Source organism: Wyeomyia smithii, chromosome 2, assembly GCF_029784165.1.
Source record: "Wyeomyia smithii strain HCP4-BCI-WySm-NY-G18 chromosome 2, ASM2978416v1, whole genome shotgun sequence".
NCBI classification, from domain to species: Eukaryota; Metazoa; Arthropoda; class Insecta; order Diptera; family Culicidae; genus Wyeomyia; species Wyeomyia smithii.
Genome location: NC_073695.1, coordinates 220,438,941 through 220,464,026, shown reverse-complemented (window position 1 = coordinate 220,464,026; position 25,086 = coordinate 220,438,941). Strand labels below are relative to the sequence as shown.

Sequence of the window (25,086 nt, the reverse complement as noted above, 5' to 3'; positions counted from 1 at the left end):
CCCACAGACCGTTATTATAAAAAAATGCACCAAAGAATCTGAGTACACCATTCGATTCGTTATGACGTCCAGAATCTCTGGTCAAAATTTGAAAATCATCGTACGGTACATTTTTGAGTAATGCCCTTTTGAATGTCGTAAAGTACAAAAAAGTGATATTAAAACAACGAAATACTCAATGTAAAGCACGTTTTTCAGCCACAATTTTATGAAACAAATTCTAAAATAGTTTCTACACATTCCAAGTATTATATTGCAACATATTTACAATTGGTGGAAATATTTATTTGAAAATCCCACAGTGCACACTGATCTAATTAAAAATTAAAAAATCGCGATCGTTCTAGATTTGACTATGAAAAATTGATTTTATGTACTCAATGTCTTCAGCAAAATTGTTCCATAGAACAAGGCCTTTATGTTGGCGTTTTTGGTTTTTCGATCAATCCATCAACTGATTTTAAGGAGGGGTGTTCTACAAAAAACTCTTTTTTGTCGTGTTCAACGTACAGATAGGACATCGCAGTATTCAGCAATTAATTTTCTTTTAAAATTTCCCATAACTTTGCTGAAGGAAGCAATCAGGTATATTGAAAATTAGAAAAAATATTTTTTTTATCTAACTGTTAGGTGGATTGATCAAAAACCAAAAACGCCAAAAGTAAGTTCTTGTTCTATGAAACAATTTTGCCGAAGACATTGAGTACATAAAATCAATTTTTCATAGTCAAATCTAGCACGATGACGATTTTTCGATTTCAGACCACTGTGCACTGTGGGAATTTCAAATAATTCTTTCCACCAATTGTAAATATGTTGAAATATAATACTTGGAATGTGTAGAAACTATTTTGGAAGTTGTTTCATAAAATTGTGGCTGGAAAACGTGCTTTACATTGAGTATTTCGTTGTTTTAATATCACTTTTTTGTACTTTACGACATTCAAAAGGGCATTACTCAAAAATGTACCGTACGATGATTTTGAAATTTTGACCAGAGATTCTGGACGTCATAACGAATCGAATGGTGTACTCAGATTCTTTGATGCATTTTTTTCATAATAACGGTCTGTGGGAGCACCGTGTTTTTATCTTTAGTGGAATGGAGACGAAACATCACTTAGCAACGGCTTCAAACTTTTTCGTGTTTGTTTACGAACCTACCCTTCCTCACTAAGAAAATGATTGTCTTAATTTTCTAAGTGTTTTAAGATTTCGAGAGCTGTTTGGACAGATTAATAACGATATCAAGGCGAGTAGCATTGCGTAAATAATATGACAATATTTTTCATACGATGATTGTAAGTATCTTTTTGTTGCTTGGTGGCAGCAAACAGCAGTGTGTGTAAGTATAATTTTGCTGCTGAATATTCTGGCGAGCAGAATTTTAAATCGGGTTCTGTACAAAGTCGAAGTAATTGTTGAAGTACCTATTTTATTTGAAATTAGAACAATTCGCTGCTACGATTCGGTTTTATTAGCGCTGAAGATATACTTACACTCCATTAGATGTACGAATCTACAGGTCGGACGCGTGCACATCGATCTATTAAAATCTTGGCACACCGGGAGGGTGTCCAGTAACTGTAACGGGGGGACAAGAGAGACAGACTTTCGATTAGTTTAGCTTTAATATGCACTCGAGCCAGCGTGATGGAAGAGAAATGGTGATATATAGTGAACATAGAGAGATAGAACGAGATAGAGAGAGAGGTTATGTTTTGGTTGTTGGTTTGATAATAAAACAACAGAACGAAAAACGGAACGAACAAAATGAGAAAAAAAACTTAACATAGAAAAAATCTGAAGATGTGGTTGGTGTTTAACTTATGAATAGGAATGGTGGTGGGCGCACTGCGAAGGTGGGGAGATAAAATCGGATGAAAACAGTAGAGGTAATGAGATGAATTGGTGATCGTAGTGATGGTGATTCAGATGCGATTTCGCTTAATAGAACTTAAGGTTAAATTTTCTGGGAGCAGGAATAGTTAGTATTCGATGGAGGGTAGTTTTTTTTCTGGCAATAGTGATTGTGATTGGGGATAATCCACAGTGGTGTTTGCTGTTTGTTTAGATCTCTCATTTTGCTTTTGTGGTAGGCAATTAGGAAACCGACATTACTGAATGTTACAGTGGCTTGGTTGGTAGTCTGATTTTTTCTCTCCATAGTGTTTTCACTGTTTTGATTTACTTTTGATTGTCTAGCCTTAAAAGTTTACTCCTATCCGAAAAGACCTATCAAATGTTATACCGAATTGTTTATACCAACAGAATCGATTAAACAAAAACACCTTAAATGATAAAAAAGCCAAGAAAATTGTTTTCTCCAAAAAACAACTAAATAAGCACAGTTAGTACAAGAGAAGCTGATTTCCTTATGGTGTGTGAGATAATAGAATACTAAGCAGCAGGCAATCATTCTTCAGCGGCAGCCCATCGAGTTGGAAATCGAAACTTTCCTGATGCTTGTTCTATAACAGAAAGCTGAAGGCAGTATCGAAAATGGGTTATGTGAGATAGTAGGGGTTCGAGGGGGGTGGGGAGCAGTGTGTGTTTATGTATCTAATATTGTCCTCGAAATATCTAGAAAACGAAATTAAAGGAGGTAAAAAATTGTACTCAAGCAGTGCTGCTGCTGTTTGCTGCCACCAAGCAAGCGGCCGAGATCACGGAAGATGCTAACAGAAAAGTTTTATACGTTAAAGCTGCTGCGGCGCTGAGCGGGTAGTTTTGTTCTTTGAAAAAGCGCATTCATGTGGGTTTCTTGTATAGTAGGCGTGGGTTGTGGGGGAGTTTTTGTGTACAAAAAAGCGTTTATATTCGGTAGGGTCTCTTGTGGGTGGAGGGTCCCCGGGTGGTTTCGCTGTGGATCAAAGTTTACACCGCATCGGCAAGTTTGGGTTGATATACTTTGATTGATTGATTGATCGGATTTTTATCTGAAAAAAAGTGAACCGTCTAACGAGAATTAGAATAGCGCAGTGCTTACGCTGAAGAATGCGAGCAGATCTAGTTACAAAGTTGAAGACTCAAATAAAAGCTCTCTAGATTGTAATTATGCGTTGAAAGTGTGTTCAATAAAATGCATCGCAATGTTTAGTAAACGAAACCTATTTTAGACTTTCAAATACTAGTTTTTACATCTAGTTCGAGCCGCTCGCTTTGATTTGCCAAAATTACTATGCTCGAAATTCGATCGAAAAAATCAATCTAACTCAAAGTGGCCGAGTTTTTGGCCCACCCGCAGCGGCATCCGTGAGACCATCCGCGCCCTCTAGGCAAACTGTTTGCAAACTGATGGGCGGAACTAAACTAAAAAAACAGTGTTTTTGGATAGGATGGGGAGAAAAAAAGAAAAGCGGTAAAACTAAAGAAAGTATACAAACAAACTGTGATAGCCCCCATCTCTAGTATACTGTTACAAACTATCGAAATTTAACATAAGCTCGAAAACCTGTACCTGTCCATTGGCGTCGGTGTAGATAACGTAGGGAGCATTCAAAGGTATCGTAGGTGATGCTGGTGTGTTATTGGTTGGTTGTTCGATAGAAAGACAGAGAGACAGAGGCGGCGAGAGAGCGACGTCGATAGTTTTTTACGTGCGGTTCGATTCGCGTTTCGATGCAATATTGTAGGTTTTTTGGCGAAACCCGTGTGTAATATGGCAGGCAGGCAGTGCAAGCCGATGCCGATGTTTATTTTTTATTACATTAACGATGGAAAGTAAACACGGACAATGCACAAGGTGCCGGAGTGTGGAAGGTTTTGGAGTGACACGACGAGCGGGTGGCAAGCGGGGTGGATGTAAAGGAGATATTTTTTGTTGTTGTTGTTGTAGTTATTTTCGTTGTTGCAGGTGGGATCATTAACGGTGAAAGTTCGAGGGAACGACGTTGATTTTCGTGGTTGTATTGATTCAGTACGAGTGCAGCCAATGAAAAATATAAGCTTCCGGTTAATTGCGTTTGGTCGGGGAAAGGATTTTTCGTTTTACAAAGCCGGAGCGTGTAGAGGGAGGTGGAAATATCACAATCGACAGCCGTGAGTGGAGTGATAGGCAGTTTACACAGTTGTGATAAACCAATTTGCGTGGGGGGAGATAATGAGTTTTGAAAACACAATTATATCGTTGATTTTACACATTCGGTGGTTCGAATCGTTGATCGGCGTGGTTTTGCGTCCGTCGGTGGTGGAAATTATATTTTTGTTCAATCAAATAAGGTCAACCAAACGGAAATCAATATTGCATAATCCAGTGAATTGATCGCAGGCGTGAAATAAAGTAATAAAAGAATACACATTTAAAATTAAAGTTAATTTTCGAACGAGAGAGAAAAACTGAATGAAAAATCTGCTCTGGATATTAATCACATGTCAGGTCGGGAAGGGTCATGCTAGCGATACTGGGTGACTGATCGTCGCCTGCCAAAAAAAAACCAGGACACAAATACTCACAAATTACCATTGAAAGCAAACAAAAACCAGTTGAGAAAACAAGAAAAAACACAAATGCAAGTCAGAGAGCGGTGAGTTGGAGGTTGTCGTGTATGCTGCTGGGGGTACTGCTATCTACAGTCAGCCGTAAGACGGAAAATCAAAAGTCAACGACCGTGCGTCTCCGTTGGAACACAGAGCTAGATGGAGACGCCCGGTTACTAAGCACACTACGAACAACGCGAAAGCCGAATCGAATGTACTAAACGGCAAACCTGAGCGAACAGGAACAGTAAATTCTAGAACAATGGTTTAAGAGTCAACAGATTTCTAACATAAAAACAAATCAACGGTCTTAGGACTAATCGACAAAGTCAGTACGGGGGGGATTCAGCAAAATACGATCTGTTTTGGCTCTCGATACGCGATTGTACACTAAAGCCATTTTTTACCACTGCACTATCGTTTATCTGTTCAATGGAAAATATTACCAAATATATGGATGGGTTACAAAGATACTGAGCTGAAATACGAAAGTGGTTCTGTATAGTGAGACGGTTAACATTTCTAACTAATGTATGTCTAGATTTTATGATTCATTGTTACTGCTGTTGTTTTGGTTGTAAAGCCACAGTCAATATGAAGCGGATATCGTTATCAATAGAGGTACAGAGAGAAAGAGAGCGAGATAGAGAAGAAGGCAGAGAGTGGAAAATGAGGCTAGGAAGGTGGGGCGATTAGTCTGTGAAAGGCAGAAAGAAAGGGAAATGTGAGAAAATTTTTGGATAAGGGCAATTTACATTGACCAGTTGGTGCTTTGGAATCTGATGGAAGAATGATGAAATGCACACTTTTGGATTGATGGATGAACACAGAGAGGGACGATTGAACGATTTGATGAAGAGATTATGAATGAATTTGGGCCGTGGGGAAAGAAAGGTGTGAGCGTTAAAATGTGCTGAAAATAAAAATCGAAAATATACTGAAAATAAATATGTAAATATATATATAGAGAAAAGCGTTCAATACTCCAATGGTCTACAAGCAATCAAACCAAGACAATGTCATTTGCTGGTGTGTGTGGTTGTGCGTATGTATGCGGATTGGCTTTTACAAATTTCAATGGTAGGCTGTTGGTGGTGGTTCTGGTAAATGATTTTACTAAAAAATTAAACTGTTGTGCGTAAAAGTTGGCATGGTGAGAGATTGTTAAGACTATTTTGTTATAATGTTAGCTGTTAGCGGTCGTGTGAACGGTGTCTGTAAATAAAATGCAAGAAGGAAATAAAATGAATAATAAATCAAAACATTAGTAATTATCTCTAAACTACACGAAGAAAAAAAGGCCAAACGAAAGGGTCTCTCGCTTGGCCCGGAATCTAATGGCACACAAAAGTACTACTTGGGTATGCAACACGTGTGTCTAGTGTTAGGATTAAACTAAATGTGTTGTGATGAAGTCTAAATAAATATAAGCAAATAGCAGTGCAAACTCTTACCTCCTATGCTCGCAACATCAGCCGAAGCGTTTTATATATATATATATATAGAAATACGTTTATGGGTTGGCGTTGAATTTGAATTAGATACATTCTCAAATCAATAAGTAACAAAACAATTTTGATGTACTTTCCACACACTGGTCAACCGATTACAGAGACTCAATATAGACTAATAGAGATATAATGGCATATATGGTGAAATATTTATGTGTAGGCGAAACAGTATAGAAAATATGTTGCTATATAAAATAGCCTAAGAAACAGGATGCCTCACTCAGGCAGCAGAGGATGGCTGTGTATGTTTTCATTTTTTTACTTTTACTTTGCAGATTGAAACGAGATCACACACCCCACTTGGTTCGATAAATATATACCAGATAACAAATACAGACGATGAAATGTACAAAACTATCGATGAGGATTGTCTGCATGAGACAAGGCAGAATCAGTACAATCAAACAAAAGAAAAAATGAGGCAGATGCATCTTGGCGCAGGTAACTAAAGGGCAGTTAAAACAGTAGTGATAGTAGTAGTAGTAGTAGGAGTAGTAGTAATAGTAGAGAAAGAACAAGAAGAAAAGAAATAGAAAGATGATACAACATGATAGAATACTCAGACATGCAATCGAATGATATTTGATTGTAAAGTAGTGTGTAAATTGTATTCTTCACACGAGATCACTAGTTGGCTTCGGCATTTGTTATCTACTGTGTTGTAAGCTAAACCTAGTTAACATTGATGATTGCTTCGACAATTACCAACCCAATACCATTACACACAGTAACCATGCAGTTTACTCTATGAATTGTTCTATTTCTTGTATCTAGTTTTGAGGAATTTGCGGAAGTGGGAGTGACTTTTTAGTGTACATCTTTCTTTTGTTGATGTTCCATATCGCATTAAGTACTGAACATGTCTTTCCAGCATGACTAGTATTAAAACAAGAACATTGAATATATGTATTTATATGTATTAATCAAATTTGAAAAAAAAATTACATCTGCTAAGTGGATTGACGTTGTGCTACCTTTAGTTGAGTGTAAAAAATTTTCAAAATATTTATTTTAATATTAATTCTGTTACTGCTTTATACAAATTACAAATTTCCTTTATATCCTTATTTATTAGGTAAAATTTCGTGAGTAAAACGAAACAAAACACTCCATCACGTTTTGAATCTGTAGAGTGTGATCAACCTATTATACGGTAGTTCTGCTGCAGTATGCGTTTTAGTTCCATTTTTCATAGCTGAGTTCAAATTAAAGAAGCGTCCCAGAAGGTGAACAAATAACTTGTTTTTTTATATTCACTAGGGATGCAAAACAGATAAGCATGATGTACTACAAAATAAATTGAAAGTTAGTTCATTCTAAAAACCTTAAATCCTATAGTCATGAAATTAAAAAAAAAAACACTAGAAAGTTGAAATATTTCAACAAATTATTTAATCCTACATTCCTAAAATCCTAACAACCTAAAAGTCTAGAACCCTGAAATCCCTAAATGCATCTTTATTCCCTTGAACCCTAATCCTGCAATTATAATGTGAATTATATTCACATCCCGAAATTCTACATACATGAATCCCTAAAACCAACAATCTTAAAACCTCAAAATCCAAAAATCCAATCTATTTAATCTTCAAATCGTAGAATTTTTTAAATTGTTAGCTCCCAACTAAGTCTTTAAAATTATAAAACTCATGATTTTCAAATTTAAAAAATAAACATACATGTTATATTCGAAAATTTCAAAACCCTTCATAGATTTACAAGTGTAGGACTTTATAATTTATTTTTTTACTTTTTCATTGGAATTTGTGGATTTTGAGGCTTGCGATTTTAGGAGACATGGTTTTGAAATTCTGGTATATTCCGATTTTTAAAATGTTTGTTTTAGCATGAAATTTCAAAAATCGGGAATGCTAGAAAATTATATCCCTGAAACTAAAAATCATCAAATTCCAATGAAACAATAAAAAAAACGAAATTATATAATCCATGAAAAGAAATAATCTCAATTATTCAATAATTACAAACATAAAATTTTAAAATGCTTCAACTATAAGTCTCAAAATAAAAATTGCTAAATCCTTGAATCATAAATTCCTGATATTTATCACATTGCTAGGTTCTCAAATCGTGAAACATCTAATACTCTATTTTTTCAGTTCTGGTTTCTAAAATATCAAAGTCCTAGAATCCAAATATGAATTTCTGAAATTTGAAATTTTGAAGAACTCGAAAACCCGAAACCTTAAAACTTTTACAATCCTTAACTTCAGAAATTCCTAATTATTTCCTAAACTTTCAAGCCTCAGATCTTAAAATCCATAAATTCAAAAATCCTTGAAACGCGAACTCTTGTTCAAAAATCATGAATACTGAAATCTCGAATTTTAATACCATGAAAACCTGAAACTTCAACGTAATCTCAACATCCTACAATCGCAAAGCGCTAAAAGCTGCAAATTCCGATTTCTTAAAATTCCGAAGTGTTTTTCCAAAAGTTTTCTAAAATCTCAAAGTCTTAAATTGAAAAATGATACGAACATGAGTCTCTTAAATCCGAAATATTTAAGACCCTGCAAAACTTCGAAATTTAACAGTGTCTAGCTCTTGAAATCCCCAATTTCCAAAGTCTAAACCCACAGATGCTTAGAAAATTAGATCTTCTCCGAATATCTTGAAATTCAAAAATCCAAACTCTTGGACTTGGAATCGTAACATACTGAAATCTTCAATTCTTAAACTGATGGAAACCTGAAATTATGTAGAACCCTAAAATCCGTGAACAATTTCCAAAATCAAGTCTTAAAATTCCCCAATCTGGGCTTCGTAAATCTCAAATCGAATCCCAAATCCCCGAAACTCTCAAGTCAAGAAATCTTCATATCGTAGAATCTAATCTGACAAGATTTCAAACGTCTGAATTAGGCAAATCTCAAACTTCTCAATTCCGAAAACTTTTAGTTTGGAAAACATAAAACTCCATAATTCTAAACCGTTGAGATCCGTTAATCTTATATTCTTGTGAGTCTTGAATTTTAATGTCATAAGATCTTTCAATCCCGTATTATCAAATCTTCAATATATTACATATCTCGGTTGTTAAAATCTGATAATATGAATTCCTCAAAATTCTGAGGTGTTAAAATCCGAAATTCCAGCAATTCCTATTTCTACAGGAGAATTCAAATCAAAGGAAAAAACCCTAAAATCTTCCTTAAATATTGAAATCCTAATACCTATCCCAAAAGTCCAAAACTTTAAGAGCTTCACATATTTATTCGCTTGAATTACATTCCTGAATTCCCGAAAACTTTGAAATTAAAATTTAAATAAAATTAAATTTCCTAAATTATAACATTCAGAAGTCCTAAAAATAAAGAAATGGTAACAACCTGCAAAGATGAAGAATTAATATGGATTCATCCTAAAATCATTAAATCCTACAATTCCAACAAATCCAACCTAAAATGCTATTAAATAAAATTGTTCTGGTTTACGCTCAAGATCGTCAAGAGAAAAGGAAACTAATTTAAAAATTGTATGGAAAAAACCTCCGTTTAGTTTCACCTTGAGATTCCGAATACCCCAAAATCCTTAACTCTTGAAATCATAATTTCTAAACTTTAAAACCCGCAAGAAACCCTAGAAGTATTTTTCAAGTATCTTGATCACATTTGAAAATCTTGGACTTTAAACCGTAACAACCGTAACATTTCTAAAACTAAACCTTAAAATTTCGCAACTATAGTAGTGAAAAATTTATTTTGGACATACCAAAAAAACTCTCAAGTCCACATATATTTATAATGTGAAATAGTAATATTTCAAGATTCCTACATCCCAAGCTACTAAAGTTGAAAAAAATACAGTCTTGGAATCCTATGCTATTAAAAAATGAAAATATTAAAACTTTATAATTCCTTAACGCTGAGATCTTCTCATGATCTTCTAGTCTAGAATCCTAATGTCATGAGATCTCTAATGCTGTAATTTTAGGTTGTAAATTAAAAAATCGTGAAAAAAGCAGCACTCTCAACTTGGTTTTTTTTATAATTTACTAGGGAAGCGTATGTAGATTCGCAAAATGAACTCCAGAGCTTTAAAATCCAAAAGTCGTTTATAAGAAGTGTTAAAAAAATACTGATTTAACTAGGGTAGCGAACGTCTTCGTCAGGTTTTTTTTTCAGCAGCTTTTCTGCAGCAATTTTATGTAAAAACCTGCCGAAGAAAACCGACCGACGAAGACGAAGACGAAAATGAAAACAAAAATAATTAATTTCTAAAAATTGACAATCTAAAGTCTTAAAACTGTTGACAGATTACAGTCTTAAATTCAACTTTTTTCGGTTCTGGTTCATCAAAAAATGAGACAAAATGAACATCTAAAATCTGAAAATCTTGAGGCCCAGAAATCTCCAAAGTTCAGTATTTTACAACTCTTAACTCCTGATATCTTAATTTCGTAACCTTTAAAACTCAGATCCTGATAAAAGTTCTATCCTTCGTATGTCTTCTGCGAAAATTTTGGATTTTAAACATCCTTGAAACGCGAATTTTTGGACTTAGAATCGTGAAAATACTAAATCTAAAATTTTGGAAGTCTCGAAAACCTGACATATTGTAGAAAGACAACTCTAAAATCCGTAAACAATATTTTTTTTCTTTTTTATAACTCCGTAATCCTAGAATTCAAAAATCTCGATATCCCAAATCACCATAACTCTCAAGATATAAAAATCTGTATATCGTAAAATACTAATACCCCAAGATTCTAAACTCATGAATTTAATAAATTCTTAGCGCCCAAAATCCAAATATTGCACAGTGCTAGAATCCTACACTATTGGAATCCTATACTATTGGAGTCCAAAAATAATCAAAAGTTACGACTCCGAAGATATGTCTATCACTATTATACACAGTTCTTGAAAAAATACACTGTAAAAAATTTGAAAGCAAATGTTAACTTTTTGTTCTCAATTTTTCCATGCTCCAACAATCGTTAATGTTTAGCCAACATTGGGTAATTTCCGTGAACAAAAACTGTTGTGTTTTTTCTGAGAAAAAAAATGGTTTTTTTTTTCTGGGAAGACGGAATCACTATCTGATACTTTGCCGAAGACATCATTTTTAAAAATAAAATAAAAAAAATTTTATCCTATTTTTACTCTTCAGAGAATTTTTTTGCGGTTTTTTCGAAAAGAACCAGTCCAACAAACCGTTCTGGCTCTAAAAATATCTGCAATCATCAAAACCTATTTATTTGTCGTGATTCAAAAAAAATATGATAGCACAAAATGACAGACATCAGATCTTCTAATTCTGTAATTTCAAAATATTAACATCCTGTGATCTCAATGTCCGAAATCTCAATTGCGAATATCTCAACGAGCGTAAAATCAAAATATCATCCTAAATTAGAGGTAATGAATCATCGCGAACATTGAAATTTGTGATGAAGGAAGAGTTATCAACCTTTATTCGAAGTTAATATTCAACTTCAACATATGCATTGATTGTTGAATTCATTACGACTAGAGAGCCTTTCGCGGGATAGAATAGAACCCATAAATTACTGTCAAAGAAACGCGAAATCTTACACTAAGAAATGAACGCATGCTCCTGAACCGAGAACATTCTTATAGCTAATTCCCTTTAAAATCAAACCGAGAAAACGATTCAAAAACTTAACTTAATGGGTAAGCTCATAGAATTCACATCATTATCGCATATAAATGAGGGTGTATGCTGTTACAGTTGTCATGCCTAAGCTCTTATCCTAGTACAGTTTCGGAACAATTACCCATTTACCGCAGTGTGTAATTACTAAGTAGTTGAAGCAAATTTCAGAACATTTGTTTTTTTTTTGGTGCAGCGATGCGTAAAAGTTAATTATTGTGTGCTCTATACAAGTTCGGCGAAGCAAATCAAGCAAGGTTAAGGTGTATTGGTATTGGTGCTTCAGTTTTTGGCGTTTGTTTTTTTTGGAGATATTTTGGTTTTATTAAAGGTATTTGAGTTCGTTCCTAAGTAAACGCTAAATCAGATGAATTCCATTAACAAAAACAACACTATCTGTAAGAGCTGAAAATATATGGTTTGACTATGCTACGCTTGTTAAAACTAGTGGTAACAAAGAGCGAGCTTTCGCTTAATCGCGTGATCATACAAGAACTATGTCTGAGTATGTGTGAAACGGAGCCTAATTAGAACGAAAAAATACAGTGAAGATCACTGATAATGGCGTAACAGAAAACAGAAATGGAATTTCGAACACGAAGAACAAGAGATGAAAATGGGAATATAGAATAGGCAGCGAATATATACGTGAGTCCAAATCTATTTAAAGCCACACTTTCATCAGGGAAACAAAATTTGTCATATATCTGTATGTATATATAGGAAAAAGAAAACCGAGTACAGCACTTGCGTTACGAAACCAAACTAAATATCAAATAATATTGGCGTTTTTTGTGTTTTCATTGAAATGTAAACAATTACGTTTTATTACATGCATTTTCTTTTTTTAGTAATATAAACTAATGGTATAGTAATATTTTAATGCTATATATCAATAATATAGTAATAGTTAATGGTTTGTTTTACAATTTTCAATAGTTGCTTATCTCGAATACAAATTTTGTTTGCTTTTCTAGAATTGTTTTTCAACTTACAAATACTGCCTACGTTATACAGTATGATTCTGTTTTACTTCGCTAGATTAATTTCCGTTCCTCCTCGTTTCCCGTTATCACGTAAAATAGTTTCACAATCCTTATTGTTCGCACTTTATCCGAGAGAAAAACAAAAACAATTCCTAATCATTACAAATCATACAATTTTCTCGTCTGCCATCAAGATTGTTGTTCACTTTCTCACAACTGGGGATTCAGAATCCTACCATTTTGCTAAATTCTAAAAGTGTTGTGAGTCACCTTCGGTCTATGTTATTATTTTTTTTTTCGAGAACACCACAATACTGCACGGTTAACCTATTTAGGAAACGCATTTCATTTTCTTATTTTGTTTCGGAGATCCTAGCACTGTAAACGGTCCGCCCCGAACGTTAAATAAAACTCAGATAGTTTTGTATGGTGTGCAATTCTGGTACTCGTAGAATTGGATCCCGGGTTCTTAAAAACGGCACGGAACACAATTCTGCTTGCATGTGCTTGGTTGTTGCACTTTTGCTTAAAAAGTTTCGTTTCACCCTTTCGAATGTTGTGAAATGTTGTAATATCTGTGTCTGTGTGAGTGTGGTCATTAGGCACTTATTAAAAACACATTTTTTTTGACATGAACTTTTCTCTTTCTTCGCGTTCAAGTTGCTGTTTGTTGTGTTTTAATATCTTCTCTGCTTGTTTTTGCGTTTTTTTTCTACTCTGAACTGAATATTGTTGTGCTATTCACTTTTCCAAAATGGTTGAGTGAAAAGTTTTTGGGAGACGCGTTAACGCTGTGGTTGTAAGGGGAAGGACGAACATAAAGTAACGTTGGTTCTGAGATAAGTTCCCGACTTCCTTGGTTCCCGGTGAGCTTTCTGGTTAGCTTTTCAAAGGGGTATAACAACTACTTTGTTTGTTAAATATTATCGGATCGGATAAGAGTTGACGATGTCTGTAGAATATCAACACATGAATTTTATAGTTCGACATAACTTAGCTGGAATGTTGGCCGAACTATTGACTAGTCATCTCGATACGAACTTCCTAAAACCTTCGTCAAAATATCTGCTACAAAGTTGTGGGATGGCTGCTGATCGATTTAGTTATTTGAATTTCTAATTTATTCTACACCATTGTTGTTGCCACTAACTCAGTGAACTAATACGTACAATGATTTTCGCTCATAGAACAAAGGTTAATTCTGTCTGCTGTTGGTGTCGTATAGCAATAGATTGTAAAACATGTCCTGGGTTTCGAAGAATCATTAACGTTAATGGTAAACTCGAATGAATCGTTGAAGGCTGCATTGAAAATATTATCGCATTGTTAACCCTATCTCCACGGGGAGATATCAGTTTTTACATCGAAAAATGACATTCAAACTCTTATTACTCAGCATAATAGGCACAAACTATATTGCATATTGAAGATCAATCTGTTCTCTAACTGCTAAGAATATTTTCATCGTTAGAAATATCAAGTATAGTCGCTAAACTGTTATTAAAGTTTATCTTCGTTAAAATTGAGTATATGAAAAGCCTCACCAAATTAACGAGATTTAATTCGGAACTCTGCCGCTTGTGGCGCTGTAAACCCTAACTTTTCAGTCTTGCTTATGTTCTCAACCATAATGTAATAATAATGTTTTCACAAAAAAACTTTTTTGTTTTGGATTAGATTTTTTTCAAATATATTGAAAAATGTAGCATTCAGAAGGGAACTATGTTCAAAAAAATATTTGTATATCATCCAAGCACACAACTTTGTAGTAGACACAAAACAGATAGCTTCTACACAAACCGAGTTATCTCCAGAAAAGTAAAATAATATGTCGTTTTGAATTGCATATCAGGCCATGAAGATACTAGAAGGGACAAACGTTTCAATCAGTTTCGTAGATTGATGATAATAATAACTCATCCTGTGCAGATTTCTTCTGCTAGTTTTTGCTCAATAATGATCTTGGGATGTACAAAAAATGATACTTTTTGTACATTTTTTAGCACAACTTTGCTGAAGATACTACTTTTCTCAAGTGCAAGACTGAAAAGTTAGTCTTTGCAGCGCCACTAGCGGCGGTGTTGCGAACTGACACTTATTGTTATTCTTTGATAAACTAATTTTCTTTTTCATGCTTTCATGCTAAGTGAACCAGTATTCGGAGAATAAAAGGAAAAAGTTCACGAATTTGAGCTCGCGCACCACCGTGCGTGGTTTAAACCCTTCTTCTTCTTTTTCTTTTTCTATCAACAACCAGCACTTTTTCTGGTATTGATGGTGTTTAGACGAACACTTGAATGATAAGTAACTGAAACCATTAAAAATTAGTATGTTTTTAATTTATTTTTGTAATTGATTTTATTCATTGAATTTTTGATTCTTAGAATCTTGGTTTTTTGGAATTTTAAATTCGTGGTTTTTTTTATTCTTAGATTCATGAATCCGTAATTTATTTTTGTTCAATTCCGAATTTCCAATATTTAGATTCTAAAATTTTCTTCTTTTCTAGATCCTGTATGTTTCAATTCTCGGATTCTCGTTGGATTCCTAATTATTAAGGTGATTGCTTGATTAAATTTTTGTACATTTGTTTTTTTTTGTTTGTTTGATCCTAGAACTCAAAATTTTTAGGATCAAGATATCGTAGATTCAGGGATTTGTGAATACTCAAGTTTCAAGACTTTCGATTCTCGAATTTCTGTATTTTTGGATTCATGTTTTTATTAATTCCTGATTTCTCCGAATGTTCTTGTATGGTTGTGTTTTTAATTTTTTTTCAATTCTTGCTTGTGAGGACTCAGAAATTCATAACACTGATCTACAAAAGCGAGAAAAAATGTTTGCCCTAGAGTTCTAACTGGTAAAAAATGAAAGTTTATAGTTTTTTAGGCGTTCCTGGGAATTAGGCCACAGAATAATTGCTCATCGGATTTGTCGGGTCTCTGTTTGCTTACGGAAACCCTTCATTGAAGTTACTGAAGACTAACGCATTTGGATGATTGCATAATTGAATATTTGTACATTCGGTTTCTTTGAATCTAAATTTCTGAATTTTCAGATTTTTTAGCTTCTAGGATTATAAATATCGTAGACTCTTGGGTTCGTGAATGCTTGAACTTTACGACTTTTAAATTGTAAAAATTTTGGGCCATAAGTTGTTGGGGTTTTTGGATTCGCGCATTTTTGGATTCAAAAATTTCTTGATTTCTGAGACGGTTCTTCTCTTTTTGTTTTTTGCATTATTTGAATACACTAAGGTCGCTTTTTACGCAGTTTTTTTTACGCGGGTTTTTTTACGCGGCTTTTTTACGCGGATTCCGGAATTTATGCGGTTTTTTTTGCCCGGATTTCGGTTTCCCTTCACTCGGAATGCAAAATTAACGATGGTTTTTTTACGCGGATTCCGGAATTTACGCGTTTTTTTTACGCGGCACGTATCCCCCGCGTAAAAAGCGACTTTAGTGTATTTTTAAATTTTGATTGCGAGAATTTAAAATTCTCTGATTTTTTTATTAAAATTGATTGGGGTTTGATATGTTGCATTGTATTTTTTGAAGAGTCCTGGATTAATGTATTCTAAATTTCTATGAAGTTATAATATTTCCATTCTTGATTCCTTAGATTTCAAAACTTTGGATTTTTTAGTTCATTTTTATTCTTAGTTTTGTGAATCCTTGGAAGCAGTATGCTTGAACTGTTTTATTCCAAATTTTTAAATTCTCAATAAGAACGCTTGAATAACACTGGATTTGAATCCAAACTCAAATTTTTAAATTATGAGATTTTTAATTTGTTTTATTCCTAAATTTTTCTATTCTTGGACTTTTTGGTGTCTAATTTTTGGATTCCTCAATATTTTCTTTTGTGGATGAGACTGATTAGAACCTCAAACTATTTCTTTTGAATTCTTAAAAATTTGAATTTTTGAAATTTTAAGTTCTGGTATATATCTGCTGTGTGCTAGATTCTTGTATTTTATATTTCCTAAATTCTTCAATGGCGGGGTTTTTGGATGTCTAGATCCTCGAAATTTCTATTTCGGCGGTTCTTATGTTAGGGTCCTGGATAACACTGACCGAAAAAAGCGAAAAAAATGTTCTAGAACTCAAACTAAAAAAAAGAAAGATTAGAGTTATTGAACCTATTGGTGCCACTCCTGCCTCAGAAATGCGTCAAGTGTTTAGGATCTTTTGACGCACTTCTGGGCGGCAAGGGGCAACAAAATTCACAGTAACTGCAAAAAACTTTCTTTCACTTAAAAGTGAAAGTTTAAGCTCCAAGCCAGTTTAAGCTCCAGGCCAGAATCTGTGTTGACCAGTGTAGTTGTTTTATTCAGTATTCCTGTATGAAATTTATTCCAATCTAGATCTGTTCGATTTTATAATGTGCATCCTTGTATTTTATAGTATTTCTAGATTATTAATCCCCAGACACCATTGGATTCTTGAACCTTAGATTCCAAGTTTGTTTAGAATCATTGTCCTTGGTTTTTATTCATTTTGAAATCCTTGCTTACGTAGGATTGTCCAATTTTTAGATTCTCAATTTCTTGGGTTCTTGGAATCCGTTCGTTTCCTTTGATTTTGGTAATTCAGATGTTCGTTTGAAAATCCTTTTTTTTTAATATGAAAATCTAGGCCGCATTCCTACTATAAAGTGTATTAACATGTTTTGGTTTCCTGCTAAAAAAAACTTTATTAAAATATCAACAATTTTCCATGCTGCTTCGCAGAATCTGCCTTATACTAATAACGCTATGAGGGTTTTCCTCTTGTAGGACAGCTGTAGAAAGTTGACAGCGGTGGTTATTTTTTTTGTTCAGGTAGAAATGCAGTGTGTAGCTACTACTAGTAGTAAGGCCAAAAAAAAGGTTATGCACGTTGCTTCGGGGAACGTTTGCTAATTTGGTGTACAATGTATGTGTGGAGTTAGTGTCAGTAACAATTGTGCTGCTGCGAGAGGTGGTTAGGGGGGGAGGTAGCATAGATGTAAATAAATCGAAAGTAATCAGACCGGTGGCAAAACAAATACAGCAGTTATGGAGTTTTGGGTTTTTTTTCTTTTGTTGTTTTGGTTCTTGCAAGTATTTGCGAGATCTATACATGGCACTGAACATATGTATGATATTTATATAGATAGAAAGCGATAATAAATCTATACATAAACAGCAATTCACTAGCTCAAATCCCATTTACTTAACAAACAAAGCAGTTTTGTTTAACTTTTATTGCTAACCATCAACCATATTGTTTAGAAGTTGGGTGTGTTTTTATCTAAAGCTCATTCGGTTTTTTTTGCGAAATGTGTAACGAAATATTCCAAATACGATAGAAACAAAGGTAGCCAACAGTTGCGCTCTTATTATTATGGTCAAACTTGGCTCAAAGCAGCCTACCAGAAATCGCCTAATAAATGAAATATTCAAAGATAACTTATTTCTAGAACCAGGTTACAGATGGGCGCGGGACGACAGAATAGTGATTAGTGGTGTGGATGTTGATCAAGCATGGCAAGGGTGGCGGCAGCTATTTCTGCTTTAAAAACGTTAACAGAAACAAACACCTCGATTGACTGTACTTCGATACTAACGATTCTGGAGCTAACGTAAAAAAAAGCAGCGCAAAAAGCGATAGATAGAATTGTTGAGCAATTTAGCGAAATGGAACTTTTCGGATTCAGTTAGTGCTAGATGTTTTGCTGGTGTGGAGCGGGATGTGGAGTGCGTGGAGAGTTTGCATCGTGAGAGGGCGAGAACAAGCTTTTTTAGGCATTTGGCTACTTTAGGAATCGAATACTAGGCGAACGTTTAAGGCATAACAGAAAAAGAAATCTTACATTACACAACTAAGTGATACACAGTAAAAATACACTTAAGTTAAGCAGGGTTTACGTTCGATCGAAATGATTTTTGATTACATTCGCGTTGCTAAGAGTTGACAAATTCGAAAAACTTTCCACTACCGTAAAGATTCGAAAGTGACACATATTACGCAAAAGAGCAAAACAACAAATAGAAACACTGGTCATAAATCACTTTTTCGTCTTTCGGTTCAGTGGGCCAGAAAAACAACATAATTAGATGAAACAGAAAACGAAAATCGAAACCGTAAACACGAAATAGTTTCTTAGTATTTTTACTGGTTACACAATATAAATGCACCGCAAGAGAGGAGTACAGTGTTTTAGTGATAGCATCCTAACGCTGAGCATTGTTTTTTTGTTTGTTTCACTTAATAGATGTTGGTTTCTAGCGCTTCAAACAACTTTGCTCCTGATCTGTACTACTCTAAACTAAACTCTTTGGCAAAACCCAGTTGGGTTCCGACCAAACCTTTTTTCCAGATACCCTTACGTGTTTACTCATGCAGTTTTGGTTTTTACTCACAATAGCAACGATATACAATTTTTGGGGAGGAGTAAAACTACTGTTATCATACTTTGTTTTGTTTTGTAGGTTTATTATCAATGCAAATAGTATTCGTTCAATGATTGTTTTAGTTTTTCTGTTTTTTTTTTCGCTAGGTGAGTACAATTCTACAACGTTTTTGTTTAGCAATAGGACACTAGTGGGTTTAAACTACGATACTTTTTTTTGTTTACTTCATCTGATAAAACACGCGTAAAATCAATTCTGCCTGGGAGTACGAGTATGTATATGCTGAACGTGGTAGGCGTAGTATGTGTACGTGTACGTGCAGAAGTTCTGGTTTATCCTAAACTTTCTCAAACATGTACAAATATATACTATATAATATGAAAATGTGTATGTGGGTGTGTTTTTGTTACTGGTGAAATAGGTAACTACTAGAGTCACTCTTTACTAGCACGGCCGTTATGTACCTCTGGCGATACTTTACAATATCCCACTGTTTTTTTTACTTCTTTCTTCTACACTTCTTTGACATCAGTAATAGTAGCAGCAGTAGTAGTAATAGTAGTAGTAATAGTAGTAGTAATAGCGTTGCTCGAGCTTTTCGTTTGCTTCGGTTTGGTGAATTTGATTCACGTTTATTATTTCTTTTGTCATCGGTTTACTTTGTATATAAAATTACTGTAGCAGCAACAGTAGTAGCCGTTGTAATAGTGATAGTAGTTTTAGTAGCAGTAGTAATAGTGTTAATAGTCACTAAGCATCGTATTGGTTTGGTTTTTTATCAGATTTTTCTCTCTATTAGTTACCAACAGTTGATTCGGTCGGGAGAGCCACTTTCTTCTTCCTCCTTTTGTTCATCTGAGTAGGCATTTGTTTCTCCGTGCTCAATCAACTGTCTATATGGGATACACAACCTTTCGAATATTGTTTACTCATATATATAATGTAAATTTCCCAGCAGAATTGCCGGTTCGTAAATCCTACAATCTATTATGGATAGCAACGAACTCTGTAAGTATTTTTTTTCTGCATAAAAATAGTAAATGAATAAGTATCAAGGAACACTAAATCAATTCGAAGGTATAGCAAACAATCTTATCACAACTATCTTTTCATCGATCAATTCTTCAGTTATTTACAAGTAATTACCTATAAATCTACAGTTTCTTGCCTACCGTAGAAGTAATCTCCTAAAATGTTACGCGAACCTAACGGGTTTTTAAACATAATCGTAAACAAAATAAACAAAATGCACTTCTAGGTTTGTTTTTAAAACTTCACATTTTACGTGAACCCAGTGCTGCTGGTTTCCACTACTTGACTACAATGTTTTCAAAATCTGACTTACTGTTGGTTTTGTTGTTGTTGTTATTAGAGCCTATATTCTAAATGTTTTCTACTAATGCTATCATTTTGTATTAAACAAGACGCTATTCAAACCGAACAAGCCGATAAATAGAGGAGAACAAAAAACTAACCAAAATGATCTAAACAAAAACTACTTTTTTTGACATTTTAGAGTTCTGCGCGGTAGCTAGCAGAACGTGTGTGTGCTGATTGCGTTTCGTGTGTGCGTGCGTGAGTGCGTCTGTATATGTGTGCGATTTGAAGCCATCACTTCCCGCACGTTGCTTTGATTCGTTCTGTTTTCTTTTTTTTGCGCAGCATGTATTTGTGTGAAGCTATCACAGTTTTTTTTTATTTTGATTTTTCCTTGTTTTTGCAAGAAAAACATCTCCGACTTGAAAACATATCATTCGTTCGGCAATCTTCGATTGTTGTGCTGCGTTTATTCTCCACGAACTACCCGTAATGTAACATAAACCATTCGGAAGGAAAAACAAGTTAAACAAATATAAAAAATCGAGACGACATGCATGGGTTTTAAACCAATTGTTTCGAACAAAAAATAAACGAATTGCACTTAATATTAGCTAGGATTTATAGTTACTACCAGTCATAGTAGTAGTAGTAAGTAGTACCGGACGAAACGAAACGAATCAAAAATGATGCTATTCTTACGGATGCTTAACCTTTATCGAGAACGATCGGTTTCTTATCCTATACATTTGATTGATCTTACTTCTTGTGTGATTGTGTGAGTGAGTGTATGTAAAATAACGGTATTTTGTTTGCTTCTAGATAAAATGGTGTTACTCTGTTGTTTGTTTCCACTATATTGATGGTGATTTTAAATTCCGTTATCCTCTCAAGTGTTTTTTTTTATATTCAGGCACTATCATCATTATTTTCTTATTGTATTAATACGAATTTCTGCTCTATTAGAGTGCGAGTTTTCCGCTAAAACATGGCAACGAGTACAGTAGTGTGTGTGTGAGAGATGAATGTTGGTGTTTGTGAGTATGGTTGCATTCGTGCGTGGTGGTCGCTTTAGTTTTCTTTATGGCATGGCTTCGTGGATTTGTATGCATGTGTGCGTATGATGCGTTGCACAGAGGGGCTTTCGCTTGCTGAGATTTGACAGCTTACGATGTTTTCATTTTTTTGTAAGGATTTAGTACCATTGCGCTGCCTGGTGTCGAATTAGCGGCCACTTGTTGCACTTGGGGGATTGCACCGGGAATTGCAGTAAGGTTAGCAGTCGGGATTGCCGTGTGAATTGGGCTTCCGAACTGATAACCTCCGGCGGTCTGGAAGGTAGGATACATCAGGCTTTGGCTCATAAGCTGCTGCTGAGCGACGGCTGCGGCAGCTGCGTACGGATTAGTGACCATGTTAGCGGGAACCTGTGGGCGTAGCATTTGTGTGTAGGCTGCCTGTGATAAAATGGGCGGAGGTGGGCGTGTAAGTGCCGGCAGTAATGTTTGCTGCGGTGTGGCAGCGGCCATAGCCGCTGTACCGATGCGAGGTGGCGGATAAGCGGTAGTAGCTGCTGATGGAGTGGCAATTGCGGTGGCGCCAGCAGTTAGATACGATTGATTTTGCTGAAGAAGTCCCGACTTGTTCAAGGATACTCCGGTATAACTGAGGGCGGTTAATGGTTTACCGGTGAGTGCGCCTGAGACGGCCGCCATCTTGAGAGCGTTAGCGTAGTTCTTCTGTGCGACTTCTTTAGCAAGATTAGCTGCCTCGGTGTAGTGTGCGGTGTATTGTGCGGAAGCGGCTGCAGCTTGATTGGCCTGTGCTACGGCGGCTGCCTGGGCATGGGCGGCGTGTACGGCTTGCGCTTGAGCCTGTGCTTGTGCCTGAGCGTGCATACTAGCGACGGCTGCATTGTAGCTGTTAATGTGCGCAGCAGAAGAGTAGGATAGCATGGTACTGCTGATTGGAACCGGAACTGCCTGGGTTGATGAGGTGGTAACAAGCGTTTGCGAGAGGGAACTAGCGGTTGACGTTGTCGGCGATGTTAGTAGCACGCTGCCGTTGGCTTCGCTAGCCGATGAATCTTCTTTATCGCTAAGGTGACCTTCGGTTTTAATGCTGAGATCGCTATCTGAGTGCATCTGACCATTGGACAGGTGGTTAAGGCCTGTGCCAACCGAAGAAACCGATTGTAAGGAGAGTGATTTGACGAGTGTTGTGTTTTTGTTATTGACTTTATTGTTGTTGTTGTTGTTATTATTATTATTAACACTGTTACCACTGCTAGTATAGTAACTGCTGCTGGTCAAGTTGGTGCTTTGAGCACTATTACTACTACTGTTATTAGCAATTAGGGTTGCTGTGGATGTTTGTGGAATATAAGTAGCAGATGTTGCAGAAGGACTGGGTGTTGGGTACTCACATGATACTGGCACGAATGGCTGCTGGAGCTGCATCAGCTGCTGGTAGGTCGTTGCACCGGGCTGGTAGACCGGGATTCCGGATTTGTCAGCGGCCGTTCGCTTGTACGGTACCATTCCCGGAAAAGCCTGTTGTACACACAATTGTTTTGTTTTGTTTTGGTTTTTTTTTTGGATCACGGCAGTGCGCAATGAGAAGAGAAGAGAAAAAGAATAGCGATGAGCAGAAATAGATAAATCATTTGCATAAATAGCTTTTGCTTTGCCGCTCGTTTGTAAGAAAAAGAAAACACAATATAATGGAATGATGTTTACAAATTAGCACATTTCAGTCATACGGGGTCTTTCAGGATACAGCAATGGAAAGTTAAGGAGACAGATAGAGAGAGAGAGAGAGAAATAGTGAGATAATAGCTATTTTAAACTACAGCGTCTTGCATAAAGAGAGTGAGTTTTCTCGACTGCACGGGTTATTCAAGACTTTAAGCCTTTAGCCAAGACACCAATCCTCAACAAGTCGTATTTCACTGATTACAAATCTACTGGTACAGCAGGAGATAAACCTGATAGTAAACAATAAGAAATTAACGGAACCAGTATCAATTGCACACACACTAAAGAATGCGCAAAATAGGAGTACAAACTTAAACGAACGGAAAATGTGAACAAAAAAAAAGTGAAACGAAATAGGGAAATATGCATGGTTACTTACAAAGTTTTCATAGTAAAATGATCCCATCGTTTTCATGTCCATCTGGTGGGTGCGAATGTGCAGTAGTAGTAGTAGTAGTAGTAGTATTTTGTAGTTGGACAAGTAAGGTAATAGTAGTAGTGGATGTTGTTGTTTTACAATCGCAAGCAGCACGCGCGCGTGTATGTGTGGGTGCAGGATTATGGGAAAGAGGGAGATTGAACATACGATTTGGAGTTTATTGTGGTTTCCATAGTTGTCCAGCGTTTACCACGCACGCACACACATTGAATGTTTTGGAAATATCAGTGAACAGTATTGGAAACGTATGAAGGAGAGGTAGAGGGGGTTGAGTAACATTTTCGAAATGTGTGCGTGTTTGTGCAGTTTTGTTGTTGTTGTTTTTGTGTGTGTGGCGAGAAGAGAGAAAAAGCGAGAAAAATAAAACACATATTAGTCAGGTGTACAGAGAGCGGCGCTTAACGATAATAGTTAAGAATATTTGTACAATAAAAAGAAAACAAAACGGAAAATAAACTAATAGAATGAAACAAAACTAAAGATAATACATTATAAATAACTATTGAATGTTGAAGAATTCTGGTTGTTTGGTTCGTCACTCTGTATGTAACGAATTTATCAATCCGATCACATTAAAATCTTGCATGATTATCGTTTGCTTTTCAGATTAGTCAAGTTGCGAGGATGTTTGCTTCTGCTATGTCACATGTTTCTTCCTGCTGATTGGTGAGTATAGTTTGGTAAATCACAAATGTTTTTTTTTTTCTTTGTTACTCTGCCCTTGTTCTAGCGAGTATTATGATGAAAACAATCAGTTTCTTTTAATTACGTTTTTTTTTGCCAAAACAAAAGATATAAAAAATGTATGCAGATAAAATAGAGGGTATATTTTCACACACAGTGCTACCACAACCGATGAAGTTTGCCACAATTAGCTCACACGTACCACTCACACTCACTTGACCACTAGAAGAAGCTGGTTTGCGCAGAATGCTGAATGATTCTGTACAATTCATAACGTTTGCGCACAATAAAACACTCGATAAAAGTTGGCAGCGGCAACCAAAAATATATATCAGAAAAAAAGAGTATGCCCTAGATGTTTCAGTGTGGGTGTGTATTCACTTAGCATACATGCTAGCAACTTTGGTTCAAAGATCCTTTTGTACACTGTACGGTTTTTCTTTGCTTGTCCGCAAAAGAAACCTTCCGTCACTTTTATTCGTTAAAAAGCAAACTTAATCTGAAGCATGCGAAAGCTACGGCCAAAGATGAACGTACAAAACAACAAACAAGATATAACCGAAGTAATTTGAAACGATACTTGTTTGTCTAAAGGGGTAGGGAAACACAACATAAAATCGGGAACATTGAACGAAAATAAAACAAATCTAGTTTGAAATAAAAGCGAAGTTGGAAAGAGAAAACAGAAACGAAAGAACGTAACGTAACGCAAGTACCATTTGTATCATGTCATTATCGGCTGCACGCTTTTTGCCAGCCTCCAGGGGAGTCTGGCCAATGGCAAGGGACGTCGAAGTGACAGCCCCGGATGGCGGCGGTGGCGGCGGCAGGGTGCCCATGGTAGCAGCAGCGGCGGCGGCAGCAGCGGCAACAGCAGCCGCAGCGGATACAGGTGCAGTCT

General features: G+C 35.7%; 2 protein-coding genes across 42 annotated transcripts in view; both read right to left on the bottom strand.

The window, feature by feature from the left end:
• The window catches only part of LOC129722556 (protein muscleblind), a 745,426-nt gene that overhangs the window by 15,357 nt on the left and 704,983 nt on the right, over positions 1 to 25,086 (bottom strand). For 17 of the 41 annotated variants that reach the window (XM_055676090.1, XM_055676091.1, XM_055676092.1 and 14 more), the window contains 5 exons: positions 24,902 to 25,084; positions 23,442 to 23,483; positions 22,732 to 22,858; positions 3,461 to 3,519; positions 1,500 to 1,611 (listed from right to left, as the gene is read on the bottom strand). In XM_055676090.1, coding sequence (XP_055532065.1) covers positions 1,500 to 1,611; positions 3,461 to 3,519; positions 22,732 to 22,858; positions 23,442 to 23,483; positions 24,902 to 25,084 — 523 coding nt within the window. The other 24 variants (XM_055676121.1, XM_055676102.1, XM_055676116.1 and 21 more) reach the window with 14 other exon arrangements.
• On the bottom strand, positions 19,112 to 22,725 carry LOC129722557 (transcription elongation regulator 1-like). The gene has a single exon (XM_055676125.1). The coding sequence runs from the start codon at positions 22,448 to 22,450 to the stop codon at positions 21,473 to 21,475; it is 978 nt and encodes a 325-aa protein (XP_055532100.1). The 5' UTR covers positions 22,451 to 22,725; the 3' UTR covers positions 19,112 to 21,472.